This window comes from Buteo buteo, chromosome 9 (assembly GCF_964188355.1).
Source record: "Buteo buteo chromosome 9, bButBut1.hap1.1, whole genome shotgun sequence".
Taxonomy (NCBI): domain Eukaryota; kingdom Metazoa; phylum Chordata; class Aves; order Accipitriformes; family Accipitridae; genus Buteo; species Buteo buteo.
Window position 1 is genome coordinate 42,433,370 of NC_134179.1, and position 13,482 is coordinate 42,446,851.

A 13,482-nucleotide genomic window follows, 5' to 3' on the forward strand; every position below is an offset into this window, starting at 1 on the left:
TCACCCCCCAGACTCACCTAACATCACCCCTAACTATCCCTTCACCCCCAAACCCCACCTAACATCACCTTCGTCCCCAAAACTCACCTAACATCACCCCCAACCACCCCTTCACCCCCAAAACTCATATAACATCACCCCCAAGCCCCCCCTTTCACCCCCAAAACTCACCTAACACCACCCCCAACCACCCCTTCACCCCCAAAACTCATATAACATCACCCTCAAGCCCCCTCTTTCACCCCCAAACATCACCCCCAAGCCCCCCTTCACCCCCAAAACTCACCTAACATCACCCCCAACCCCCCTTTCACCCCCAAACATCACCCCCAAGCCCCCCCTTTCACCCCCAACCCCCCCAACATCACCCCCAAGCCCCCCTTCACCCCCAAATCCCCCCCAACCCCCCCAGCAGCACCGCCGAGCCCCAACACCGGGCAGCAAGACGGGGAGCACCCCCCTCCCCAGCCACCCCCCCCCCCCTCCGCCCCTTCCCCGGTGCCCGGGCCGCGGCCGCCCCCTCGGCGGAGCCCCCGGCCGGCCCCAACCCCCGCCTCCCTCCCCGCTTTTTTTTTTTTCTCTTTTTTATTTTTTTTTTTTGGGCTGGGCCCACCGGCGAGGGCAGCGCGGCTGACGCAGTGTCTGAGGCCGGCGCACACGATTTTTTATTTTTTTTTTTTTTAAATTTATTTTTTTTAACTTTTTTTTTTTTTTTCCTTTTTTTTCTTCCCTCCCCCTTTCTCCCCTCCCTCTCTCTCTTTTCGGTGTCCCCTCCTCCTCCTCCGTCTCCCCGCCCGCCCCCCCCCCCCCCGGCCCCGGTGAGGGAGCAACGAGGGCCCCGAGCGGAGCGGAGCGGAGCGGGGCAGCTCCGGGCATGGGGGGCGGCTCGGCCGGACCGCGGCCCCTCCGCGCCCCCCTCTGCTGCCTCTTCGGCCTCCAGCTGGTGCTCGGCGCTGCGCACCCAGGTGGGACCGCGCCTCCCTCCTCCTACCCCCCCCCTAAAATCATTATTGGGGAGAAACCGGGCGGGGGGGCGGCAGGATCCTCGGTAGCGGGGAGGGTGCGGGGGGGATATCGCTTCGCTCCGGGCGCGGTTTACATCGCTCCGCTTTCTTTCCTCCCGGAATGTTTTCTTTGCTTTTATCGCGGTTTCTTTTACTTCATCCTCCTCCGGTGGCGGTTTGTTCCGCCGCGTTTTGTTTTCTTCGCTTTCGCCGCGCCGTGTTTTCTTCCCCGTTCCGCCGCGTTTGACGCTCGCTTTTAGTATTTTTTTTTTTTTTTTTTTTTTTTTTTACTTTTAACTCCCCGCGCCGTGCGGCCACGCAGCGAGTCTGGCGAGTCCGGCGGAAACGGTTCCGTGGCCGCTGGGGGGGGGGGCCCAGGGCGGCTCCGGGGCTGGAGGGGGGGCGGCCGCCGGCCCGCAGCGTCCCGCAACCCCGCTCCGGCCTTTTGTCTCCCCGGGGAGGGCAGGTCGCGGAGGGGGAGGTCGGGAAGGAGCCGAAGTTTTGTTGGAGGTTTCCTCCCTCTCCCATCCTGACACCCCCTCCACCCTTTCCCCACCCCCCCCACCCCACATCCCGGCGTGTTAAACCTATAGAAAAGTGCCCCGCGGGATCGGGGCCCGAGTGGGTATTTGCAGACTTCCTTCTTTTTTTTTGGTAACTTCTCACAAGAAAGGCAAAGGGTTGCATTTTTTTTTTTTTTTTTAAAAACCTTCTGAAGACACCATGTGCCAGACGCCTGAGGATCCTTGGGACGGCCCCTGGAATTGCCATTTGAGACACTTTTTTACCCCAGAATAGTCTAGCACAGAAGCGAGAAACTGCTTTTGTTGCTTCCTTGGATTAATTTGGCCCTATTGAGAAAACTTCTTAAAAAAAAAAAAAAAGCAAAATTGGCTACTTTTGCCTGAACAATAACAACCGTAAACCCTTGGCCTATTTTATTAGAGTACGTTTAGCAAATCCAAAGCAGATTTGGAAACAGCAGCATGGGAGGGCACTGTTCTCCTCCTCCCCTCGCTCTTTGCCCCCCGCTTTCCCCTCTTCCCCACCAGCCCCGGGGCCAAGCGTGGGGTCGCTGTCGATTTGGGGTGCGATGCCGTTGGGCACCGATCCGGTGCCAGGGCGAGGGGTCCAGCCCCGGCTCCGGAGGCGCCCGGCCGGGAGAAACTGCTCGTCTGAGAGATGGAGAAAGGAGGAGGCGATGGGGAAGGAGACCCCCGTACCGCGGGGCGTTCAGAAGAGCAGTTCCCAGGGTTTGCTGCTGGTTGGAGACATCCGAGCGGAACCCCCAAATTCCCATTAAACCTCCCCGTAATTTTCTTGAGGGCCATGAATTTCTCCTTTGGCGGGTTTGAAGGGAAGCAACTCGATTTCAGCTGGCCTTTAGCTACCTGTAAGGATCGCGTCTGGCTGTTTCACCCTGAAAAATGTCGGTGGGATCCAGGTCTGGCGAGCCCGAGGACAGAGGCACCTCTGTCCCGGCGGGAGCGCGGTGGCAGCCGACCCCGCGCCGGGGCAGGGCGAGGAACAAGGCGGCTTTCAGCTGCCTCCAGCCCACGGTGTTATGCTGCTCGTGCTGAGCGTCCCGCTGGCGAGTGGGTGCGAGCACCCACGGTTCTTCTCCTCCCCACCCCATCCCCACTTTTCCGCTCATCTCCCCAGTATCAGCCCTGGCTTGGTCCCGGTGGGCGAAGGGGGTTGGCACCAATGGAGGGTGCCACATCCAAGGTCCCCCAGCACCAGGCTGGGTTTGTAGGTCGGAAAGGATCCTCGCTGGGATTTTGGGGATCGGGATGGGTCAGTTGCAAGAGTCCCGTGAGCGAGTGCTGTTTGCGAGGACGCTGTCGGCGGGGGCTGGCCCGGCAGACGCCGTTGCTTTCCCTGGGGACCTGTCGCTTCCTTGAGGGGTTTGTGTCAAATCCTTGCCTCCAGGACAGCCGGGAAGCCGGAGCGGGGCTTTTGGCAGGAGGTTTGTGGCTCCTCGGTGAGATATCACCGCCTCTGCAGCATCGCTTGAGCACCCACGTGCCTGTCGTGGGGAAACTGAGGCAGCAGCTCCCGTCCCGCGGTGGCTGCAGGCGGGACGAGGTTCCCGTGTCGATGCCGGTGCTTTGGATCAGCTTCTCCACCTGGCCGGTGCGGGACCCGCCGGCAGGAGCTGCCTCATCGGCTTTGTGGCGAGGGGATGGGGGCGAAGGGAAGAATTTACAGCCTGGAAAACAAACAGAGCAGCCTTTGCATGAAGCTTCCCCCCCCCCCCCCCCGCCACCGCCCCCATTTTCCTCTTTGCAATGGAAATAGCTTGTTGCACGGCAAACGCGGCTCCAAGAAATCATAACTCGATCTTCTTCGGATTATTTGGGAGCAGGAAAGAGGGATGGAGGTGTCAGCTTTGCGGCCGCGCCTGGCAGGGGACAACCGGGGACCTCGCCGCCCCGGCACGCTTGCAGCCTCAGCAGCCGGCCGGGCGGGAGAGGGACGAGGCGAGGGATGGCTGCTTGCGCAAGAATGACAAGAATGAAAAGCAGAAGAGATTTAGCCTTCGGTGCAAAACTGTCCCTTCCCCCCAAAGCCACCCAGCGCGGTGTGGTGGCCCCGGGAGGTTTCCCAGGGCAAGGTGCCACCCCGGGGACATTTTGCCGGCACACGAGAAGGTGTTTTCAGGCGTGAGGTCCCGGTGATGGCTAAAGCCACGTTGCAGGTTTCTCTCTTCGGCTTTATTTCTGGCTGGATTTTGCACCTTTCCCTGCAGGGCAGAGGCACGCTCCTGCCTTCCTTCTTCCTTAAATATTTTCCAGGGAAACTTTTTGCCCCGAAATCAAAGCAAATGGCTGCTGAGGGGCTATAATTGCTGTTTGCTAAATCATCTTTCCCAGCTGATAAATCCATAGCGGGAGACTCTGGCTCCGGTTCCTGAGCCGGTGCTCGGAGAAGGGCAGCGAAGGGCTGTTGCCCACGTCGGCAGCTCTGCCGGAGGTCCCGGCGCTGCATCGCGCCCTGCTCGGCTCCGTCGAGTGCGGCCGATTCTCGGGTGGGAGCGTCTGCGGCGGCCGCCCTTGCAGCCCGCTCGAGCCCGTCCCAACCCAGCCATTTCCTCGAAAGGTTGTTTAAGCGATTTGTAAAATTTTGTTCTTCGCATGCAGCCGAGAAGCAGGATTTTAATTAATTTGAACTGTGCCGAGTCTGCGGAGCATCGACATTTTTCTCATTCTTAAGATTGCTCGAGCCCAAAAGAGACCCACACAGATGCTCTTTTTCTTAAAGGACCCATCTTTAATTAATTAAGGATTAGAAAATGATTAGGGGATCGACTTGCAAATTCTTGGGAGTGCACTTTAGCCCAGGAGCGAAGGTTTGGCTGTTGGCAGGGGGCACAGGGTATTATTTTTCAAGCATGATGCTCCCTTCATCCCTATCACGGCGAGAGCTCAATCCTGCGCTGCACCTCGTGCTGTCGCAACAGGGACGTAAATGGGATTTTCCGTGTAAAATAGCATGTTTGCAGGATGGTGCTGAGACCAGGAATGGGGAGATCGAGCCCTTCCCTTTCCTCTGCCTGAATCTAGACACGGCGACTTTGGGATCTACAGGAATGGCCCCATTTTACCTGAGTCTTGTCCTTGAGTGCTGGGCACGAGGCAAGCAGAGAGCACCTGGTGAGAAAAGCTTCGTGTTAATAATTTTAATTAAAAGAAAAAAAAAAAAGGCTGTGGGACACCAGGGTCTGATCCTTACTGTGCAAATGTGCTTGGTTTTGGTGAAATGGGGGTTCTGCTGTCCTGAGACACTGATGGCACCGCTCGGGGTGTTAATATCAGGAATGGTGCTGGTGAAACAAAGGAGGAGAAATCTCTGGATCTTTTTTCCTTTTCTTTGGAAATTTCTTGAGTAGTTTTGAAAAATTGGGTAGTTTTCAGCCAACGGGGCTGGAACCGTGTCTGAGGACACGAGTCAGGGCTGTCCCGCGAATTTGCTGACCGGGAGGGTCTGTGGTGCTGGTGGGCGATGCTTCAGGGTGAGCAAATTGGGGCTCATCAGACGAGCGGAGGCCAGAACGATCCCCTTGGACATGGCCGAGGCTGCCGGGATTTTGTGGCCGGGTGAGAAGACGTATGTGGGACAGGACATTCGCAGCGAGCCCGGCCACCGCGTCCTGGGGGGATCATCTGGCCGGTGGCAGCTGGGGGACCCCTGTCCTTCCTCACTCCCCGCTGTGCTCTTTGGGGTCCATCACATTCCTCCATCCCGGCTGGAGCCCGTTAGATGGATGGTGCCGCTTTCCTCCCTCTGCATTCCCGGGGAGTCGGCAAACCTGGGATTTCCACCTCTGGATGCGTACGGCCGCTGCGGGGCTGGAGCCTGGAGCGGGTCTGGGGGAAATTTAGGGAAAATTTACATCTTTCTACCTTTTGCTGGGTACCGGCGGGTGGATGCGGGGGCTCCTGGCTCCCTTGTCCCCTGCCACAGCTGTGGGCGAGTCACTTGAGCTGCCCACAGGCAATCGTCCCCCGTGGAATGCATTTTGTCTGCATCCCAGGCAGGGTGCGGGGAGAGGGGACTTTTTAATGTCTGCAGAGAGGCTGAAATGTGGTATGTGGACCCCATCCAAAATCTTTCCGAGGCAGCAGAGAGTAAGCAGGGTGGTAGGTAGCCTTCGTGGCCGTGGCCAAGTAAGGAGCTTGTCTCCTACGGCTCCCACCGTATAAACAGCAGCTTCTCTCCACACCGCTGGACAAGCCAAGAGGAGTTTTTCGGCTCCAAGTGCAGGTCCTGCTGCTTCATAGCCTCAACCAGGCCATCAGGACCTTCCCTTTCTTCCCCGTAACAAGAGATCTGCTCCTTATTCCCTGAGGTTTCTTTTTAAAAAAACAAAACAACAATGCCCATCTTTTATTCTGGAGCTTGGCTTGGAGCACCCAGAGCTGCTTCTTGACTGAGTCTGGCCCCAGTCGAGCTCCAGGGATGCGCTGGCCCGGGGCGAGCCTGTGGGACGTCGGGCAGCAGCGGTGTTTTGATGCAAACCGCTATTTTAGGAGCATCAGAGGTGGGTGGCTTGGTGTATGCCATCGGTTCTCGAGCAGACGGGAGCAGTGCCGGTGCCCCCTCCGGAGCCAGAGGCTCACGGCGTGCCCTGCGGCTGCTGGTAGTCTGCATTTCCTTCCCTTTTTTTTTTTTTAAATTTTTTTTTTTTATTGATCTGAATTGCCTCTTTAAGGGGTTGCGTAGTGTTTATCAATGCCCAAAAGCAGCTCGGGGGGGCAGGTAGAGCAGCGATGCCCTCCCAGCAGGCTGGGGCTGCTCTCGTACCCCGTGGTCGATGGCAGCGGGGATGCTCCAGCTCTGCCGTCGGGAGCTCCCGCAGGTACAGCTGCTACTTTTCTTATCACCACTTCCCCTTCTCAGCCCTCAGAGGGATGCACAGGCTCCTTCCTTGGGCCAAAAATTGCTGCTCTTTATGGCAATGGCTATACTTTTGCTCTTCTCCATGCTGAGACCTTGGGGATGGCATCCACCACGCCTGGAGTGACGGCTGGGGGCGCGGATGCCAGGGGTGGTAATGCCGGGCTGTGCTGGGACCTTTTTTCAAGGAAGGGGTTTTTCCTCCAGAGGAATATTTCATCCAGTAATACGGAATTTAAGATGGAGCTGGGGGCTTTTCTGTGCCCCTGCAGCATCCCTCAGCAGAGCCAGCTGGGCACAATGCTGGGATGCAGCCCTGGGGTCCCGCACTCCCAAATGTCACTGGAGGGTGAATTTTTGGGATGGCTCTCTCCCCATCCCAGCAGTTCCCTCCCCTCCTGCGGGGCTGTGCAAGCTGAGCCTGGCGGAGGCTCGCTCTGTTGGGTGAAGCCCTCCTGTATTTGATGACCAATGCTTTATGGCTCTTTTTCTGTTTTTTTTTATTCCAGGGGGGTTTGCTTCTCTGTTGCTGATCTTGCCCCCGAGCTCGGTGCATCCCCACCTTGTTTATTGTGAATGAGCTGCCACTTCCCGCAGGTTTTCTTCCAGCCATGCGACGTGGGTTTCGGAGCTGCTGCTCACCCTCGGGCAGCAATAATGGGCTGAAAAGCCGGTGGTTTAGAGCAGGTGGCTTAGGACTGGTGTGCCCTTGTTTTCTAGTGGGTGAGAGCACATGAAACCAGGAGGTTCAGGCTGAAAGGAGGTTTCTTTATGTACCATGGAAGTGAAGGGTGGGTTTCTTGCTGCAGGATGTTATGGGTAAAACTTTTGCATGGGCTCCCAAAGTCAAACAAAGGTGTTCGTTAGCAAATTTGCTTTCCTTGCACGGCGGTCTGCAGCCCCTGAGAAGCTCCTGGGTCTCGGAGCCCCAACGGAGCCCGGTTTGCTGCTGTGGCTGGGGCACCACACCGGGCTTTGAGGATTTTGCTCCCTTTGATGGGTGGTTTAGAGCAAACCACATCTGTGGCCGTGTCTGCAGCACAGAAACCTTCCAGGAGGGGATTGTCCCCATTGCTCTGTGTGTGCTCAGCCTCCTGGAGAAGCGGGCTTGGAGCTGGGTTTTTCAGGACACCCCAAATAAAGGGTGATCCCAAGCGCCAAGCAGGGAGCACCTTCACCTGCAGGATGGGGCTGAGCCCCAGAGCTGCGTGAAGGGCTCTGCCGTCAAGTGGGTGCCACGATGAGCTTCGCAGAGGAGCCAAGTGGGTGGCAGGGGCTGCGGGCGCAGAGCCAGAGCGGCACTGCCATGCTGGGGCCAGCGTTCGCTTTTGGCCACGGTCGGATGAAATCACGGCCAGAGCCTTGGAGCTGCTCCAGCCGGGGATAACCGGGACCGGGGTCCAGCCGTAGCTTCAGTCCTCTCTTAAATTGGCTCCCGCGTTTGTTGCTGGTGACGGGAGGGTGACAAACGCAATGGAGCAGGGGTGCTCTGGGTGTCCTGGTGTGGGTGGCTGGGTTGGGACGCGCTCGGGGCAGGGTGCTGAGGACACCCGTCCGTGCCGTGCTGCAGTGCTTTCTGTGTCTACCACCACCCGACAGCCACCTCTGTCCCCTGGAGCCTCCCCATCCCCGTCACTTCTCTCATCCAGTGCTGCCCACATTCCCCAAAATTGTAGGTTGCGAAGCTTTCCTTATTTGCCATGGAGTGGTAAAGCTGTTGTGGGAAGGGTTGAGCTGAGTTCCCTTCAATTCAGACTTTGTGCTGGCTAAAAACTTTGCTTTTTTTAATCAAAAAAAAAAAGAACCTGGAGTCAGGCACGGGGTGTAAAAACTCCCTTGAGGGCTGCCCCAAAGGATCGCAGCTTCTCCATCTCTACTGCATTCAGCTGCCAGTGCCAAGGCCGGTTTCTCCCACTGTGCCGGAGGGCGAGCATCCCAGTATTTCCCCCGTGGGAGAGGGGAACGTTTCTGCGGGCAGAGCCGGTGCCTCACTCTCAGCCCCAGCTCCCCACCACCCCCACCATCACGCTGTCTCATAGCACCAGCTGGTTTCTACACTCATACCAGTAAGCCAGAGGCGGCATCCAGGTGTCTGCGTGTCTGGGACAAGACAGCATCCTTGCTGAAAGTGTAGGTTTTCGCTTTGCTTTCACAGTTCTTCTGCAGAGGAGGAGGAGGAGGAGGAGCAGGAGCAGGACATGATGGAGCAGAGGTGCTCTGAGTTGGTCCTGCTCAAAAGATGTAGGACGCAGGAGGGAGAGGCACGGGGTGCGCAGGGTACCTACTCCAGCGCTCATCAGATCCAGCCCTGGTTTAATTTTGGTGATTCCAGGCCAGAGCATCCAGCAGTTGCGTTTTCCAGTGCTCTTCGTCCCACGCCGGAGGGCAGCTCCTCTTTGGGAAGGATCTGCCGGTGTTTGCCGTGGTTGGGTTTCCATAGCCGGAGGGTGGTTGGGAAGCTCTGCCGGTGGGGTTTCAGCTCCGCAGGTGGATGCAAAAACCTGAGGAGCATCTCTGAAAGGAGTCACCCGTAGCTGTGCCATGGCTGCGGAGGGCAGTGCAGGAGAGGGGGCCCTGGAAGGGACAGGGACATTCCCAGTCCCACTGGGATGCTGCTCTGGACCTGCCTCCTGCGAGGGTTGGGTTTGCTCTGCGAGATACCAGCTTGGGAGAAGGGATTCATCAATACAAACTTGCCCCATCCCACCCAACTCCGCATCCATCCCGTTCATCGGCAGCCGGGTGGGAGCAGGGAGAGCTCACTCAGGCCCCAGTTTCGGCACTGGGCATCGCTGGTAGAGCTGGAGCCGGTCGCAGCCAGGCTGGCGCTCGGCGGCACAGTGCCTGCGGCCACGTTTTGGGGTTTTTTCGCAAGCGGTGGCTGGGAGATGTTGAGGACCGTGCAAAAAAAGACTGGTGGTCCGCTGGGGAGCTGTTTGCTCTGTAGACATCGAAACCCATCGGGCTCAGCCGTGCCAGGGAGGCTGAAAGCTCCTTTCAGTGCATCGGGGGCCTGTCCAAGCGCACCTGCCAACGTCATGGACACCAACGGGGGTCAAGTCAGCCCCAAATTCCCTATAAATAAGTGAAAGAAAAGCGTATTCTGGGTGAAGCACAGCATGTGCCTTTGCTGACGTGTGTTGAGCTCGTGCTGGTTGTCCTCCCCAGCTCCAGCCTCGCTGGGAGCAGGTCGCTGCCGTCGGTGCACGGTGGTTTTTGCAAGGGGAGAAGATGGAAGCGCTGGGGAGGTGCTGAGCTGGTGCTAAAGATTTCCCGTTCGTCCAGGGCTCAGCGGGGACTGGGGGGACACACACACTGGGTGTCCTCTTCTGCCTGCTTCGAGCAAAGGGGCCATGGGCTGAGCTGCCTGCAGTGTGTGGGGGCAGACCAAAACCCTTAGCCTATAATTTCCTACCTCCAGCTCTTCTCTTTTTAGAGTAAAATGGTATTTTATGCTTTTCCGGCCCCGAGGGCTGCCCCCTCTGGTCTGGACAGCTTCCTCTGAGCGCCGTGCTGCTGCGTGGTGGCCGTCGAGCGTTGATCTCGTGTGATGCCGCGCGGCCCCGATGCGGCGCTGAGCACCCTGACGCCGACTCCTGGCGCCGGCTCCAGGGCTTTTCCAAGATGCTATTAATTTTTTCTTGCAAAGCCAGGCTAGCAGATAAGCGAAGGGTGTCCCGTTGCTGACCCCTGCTGCTAACGGCAGCGGCGGTGCTCGCGGTAGAGCAGCTTTTCCTATTCCCAGTACCAAAGGGCTGGTGTTTGGCTCCTTGCAAGGCACTGTGGCATCAGCCTGTGACCCAGGGAGGCCTCATCCTGCCCGAGCGCTGGTACTTGGGTCCAGCAGGTCACGGCACTGATGCTGCATGACCCTAGAAGTGCTTAAAGACCCCCCCACCACCACATCCCCAGTGCTGGTGGTGGTTGCACCACCCCTCACTGCATGCGGGAAAGGGGTGAGCGATGGGCTGGGTGATGCCGTGGCTGATTTTGGCACGGTGAGATGGGTGTTTGGTGGGGGGACCAGCTGGTGTCCTGATGTCCAGGTCAGGATCAAGCCAGCTCCAGCTGGGGAAACACCAGCACCGGTTTAAGGCACCTGAGCTTCAGCCAGGCAAAATCAGCCCCATCTGAATTTTTGTGTATTTTTTTGTTCACTGGTCATGATTTGAAAACTATTTTCCCAGAAATGAAACTTTTCTTCTTCCAGTCGCTGCCTTTTTCTGTTGCACGTGCACAGAGCCTGCTCGCTGGAGATGGCCGTGTGAACGGGCTTCACTTTTATTTGAGGTCATCACCGATCTCATCTCGGCTGGGGAACAGGCCTTTTGCATCATTTCTTTTCTGGAGTTGGGTCGATGCTGAAGCTCCGAAATGAAATGGGGTGTCGTTCTTCCTCCATTTCTTTTTTCCTTTCAGAAACAAGTCAGGAAAGTTCACTGAGCCAAGATGTTTGTTGCTCGAATGTGCCGGAGCTGCCTGTAACAACATAGCTGGGGCAGGGTGAGGTTGCGGGGGAATAGGAAATGAAAACCTTTTCAGCCCAAAAAAATTCGTATAATGGCAAAAAACGAAAGCAAACCAAAGCTAAATATAGCAGGGCCCGTGAGTTCGCTTTGACTTCTGGTGAATGCTTGTGGTGGAAAAAAAAGGGTCGCTTTTAAAACAAAAAAAACCCCGACAAAAGTCGTCTTGTTGATGTGCTGCTTTGGGCAGCTTTTTTGCTGGGGTGTTGGGGCAAGAAGCGGCTGCGCGGAGCCCGGGGGCGGCTTTTTAGCTTAGAAACATGCATTTGAAGAAATAAAGTATCTTTTAAAAATGACACGTCAGCTGGAGCAACGTGTCCCAGCGTAACATCCAGGGTTTACTGGTTTATACGGGTTTTGAGATGGATTTGGGTGCTGGGGCGGCCCTCGGTGATGCTGGGGGTCGGAGAATTGCGGTGGGGATGCAGGGTTGGGCCATGGACGTGCATCGAGCTGGGGTTGAGATCGGCCTTTCTCCCCTCCGCAGCTGCGCTAGCGCTTTATCTGCTGGCAGCGATTCCCCTCGCTCCGCTCCCGGGCTGGGATTTCGGAGGGTCCTAACCTGACGTTTTGTATTTGCTGGGGCCGGGGCCGTGCCTGCGGGACCCAAGGCTGCACGCCGGCGTTTTCCATCGCTCACGCGCTTGGGAGACCTTCCCCCAAAGTTCTTGCGTGCTCCGCAGTTTTTTTTTTAACAGGTCCCCAAATACACGTAAAAACCGACAGATGTGCTCTCTGTTTCCCTGCTCTGTTTTTCTCCACCCGGAGCAGATGGCCGGTGTCGAAGCTGTCGGCGTGGGCTCGTTGCGATGCCTCAGGATGCTGCGGTCGGGAATTCAATTTTAAATGGCTCTGATGATGCTGTTAGAGCGGGCAAGCTCTTTGAACCACCTCCCATGCCCGAAAACCGCTTGCCGGCGCTTCGCGGGGATGCTGCGAGGCTTCAGCCGGCTCTGGGTGCAAACACCCATCCATATCACCCTGTCTGGAGCCCATCACCCCGAGGACGGTCATCGGGGCAAAAACCAGGGTTATTTCGGTGGGGAAGCGGTGGTCCCCGGTGTGCCGGGTGCCGTGCACAGGGATGCACCCCAAAACTTAACGTGCGTGGAAAGGGAGCCAGGATGCTCTGGCCAGGCTGGGGGCAATGCGTGCTACGACGCCCGAATCCTCGGCGACGCTTTAACCCTTTCCCCCTGTTTTTTTTTTTATACCCAGACTCCAAAGTCTTCCTCATCTACAACGCGGGCGCGCAGGGCTGCCTGGAGACGAAGGACTCGCTGGTGAGACTCACCAAGGGCTGCAACGCCAGCGCCCCGGCCCAGCAGTGGAAATGGGTCTCGCGAAATCGCCTCTTCAACGTGGGGGCCATGCAGTGCCTGGGGGTGTCGTGGCACGGGGCCAACGCCACGGCCGGGCTGCACCCCTTGGCCACCTACGAGTGCGACCGCGAGTCCGTCAACATGCGCTGGAGCTGCCGAGGCCTCGGGGAGCAGCTCTCCCAGCATCTCGGCGCCCGCCCGGGCAATTCCTCCCTGGACAGGGGGGACCAGGGACACGGTTCGCAGTGGAGGACGTACGGCACCGAGGAGGATCTGTGCTCCGTGCCATACTCTGGTAATGCCTCGCTGGGTGTTAGTATTAATCCCGTAACCCAAACCAGCCCTGAAATGTGAGCTGAGGCCGTGGTGCCGCAGCAATCGGGTCCTGCCTGCGAAACCAGGCAGGATCGGGATGATGGGGAGCAGGCAGCCTCTGCGCACCCCGCTAGCCCCCACGCCGGGCCAACCCGCGCCCCTCACCCCAAACCTCCCTCCAGCCCCCCCATAGACGCAGCCTCAAGCAAGGGCTCCTCTTTTCCTGCAGAGATTTACACCATCCAGGGCAACTCGCACGGGAAGCCGTGCACCATCCCCTTCAAGTACGACAACCAGTGGTTTCACGAGTGCACTAGCACGGGGCGGGAGGACGGCCATCTCTGGTGTGCCACCACCCAGGACTACGGCAAGGACGAGCGATGGGGTTTTTGCCCCATAAAGAGTAAGTCGGGGGGGACACATCCCTGTCCATCCCTCCCGGGGGCTTTCCTGCTTCTCCCCTTTCCTCCTGCCTCGTCCCTCCTCCCATGAGCAGCCTGCAGTGCCGGAGAAGCCCCGCTGGCTTCTTTCTCTCTGGCTTTTTTGGGTTCTTGGGGTCTTTCGGAGCTGCAGGTGGGGATGCATCGGTTGCTCACCCTGCTCGTCCCTGCAGGCAACGACTGCGAGACCTTTTGGGACAAGGACCACCTCACCAACAGCTGCTACCAGTTCAACTTCCAGTCGACGCTGTCGTGGCGGGAGGCCTGGAATAGCTGCGAGCAACAAGGGGCCAACCTGCTCAGCATCACCGAGATCCACGAGCAGACCTACATCAACGGTGAGACGACGGCGGCGTGGCTGCGCCCCTGTCCTCCTCACCCGGGGCAGAGCTGGTGGCACCGCGGCCATCGCCGGTGCCAGGTCGCTCTGCCTGCCCCGGGTGGTTGGTTTGGGGATGGTGACAGGCTGGGTGTT

At 58.0% G+C, this 13,482-nt stretch overlaps 1 protein-coding gene across 1 annotated transcript in view; it reads left to right on the plus strand.

The window, feature by feature from the left end:
* Positions 1–454: 454 nt before the first annotated feature.
* Positions 455–13,482, plus strand: part of MRC2 (mannose receptor C-type 2) — a 28,358-nt gene continuing 15,330 nt past the window's right edge. Inside the window, exons 1-4 of the mRNA XM_075036248.1 lie at positions 455–965; positions 12,149–12,547; positions 12,797–12,970; positions 13,181–13,345. Of these exons, the coding sequence (XP_074892349.1) occupies positions 875–965; positions 12,149–12,547; positions 12,797–12,970; positions 13,181–13,345 (829 nt within the window). The 5' untranslated portion in view covers positions 455–874. The remainder of the gene's footprint in view (positions 966–12,148; positions 12,548–12,796; positions 12,971–13,180; positions 13,346–13,482) is intronic.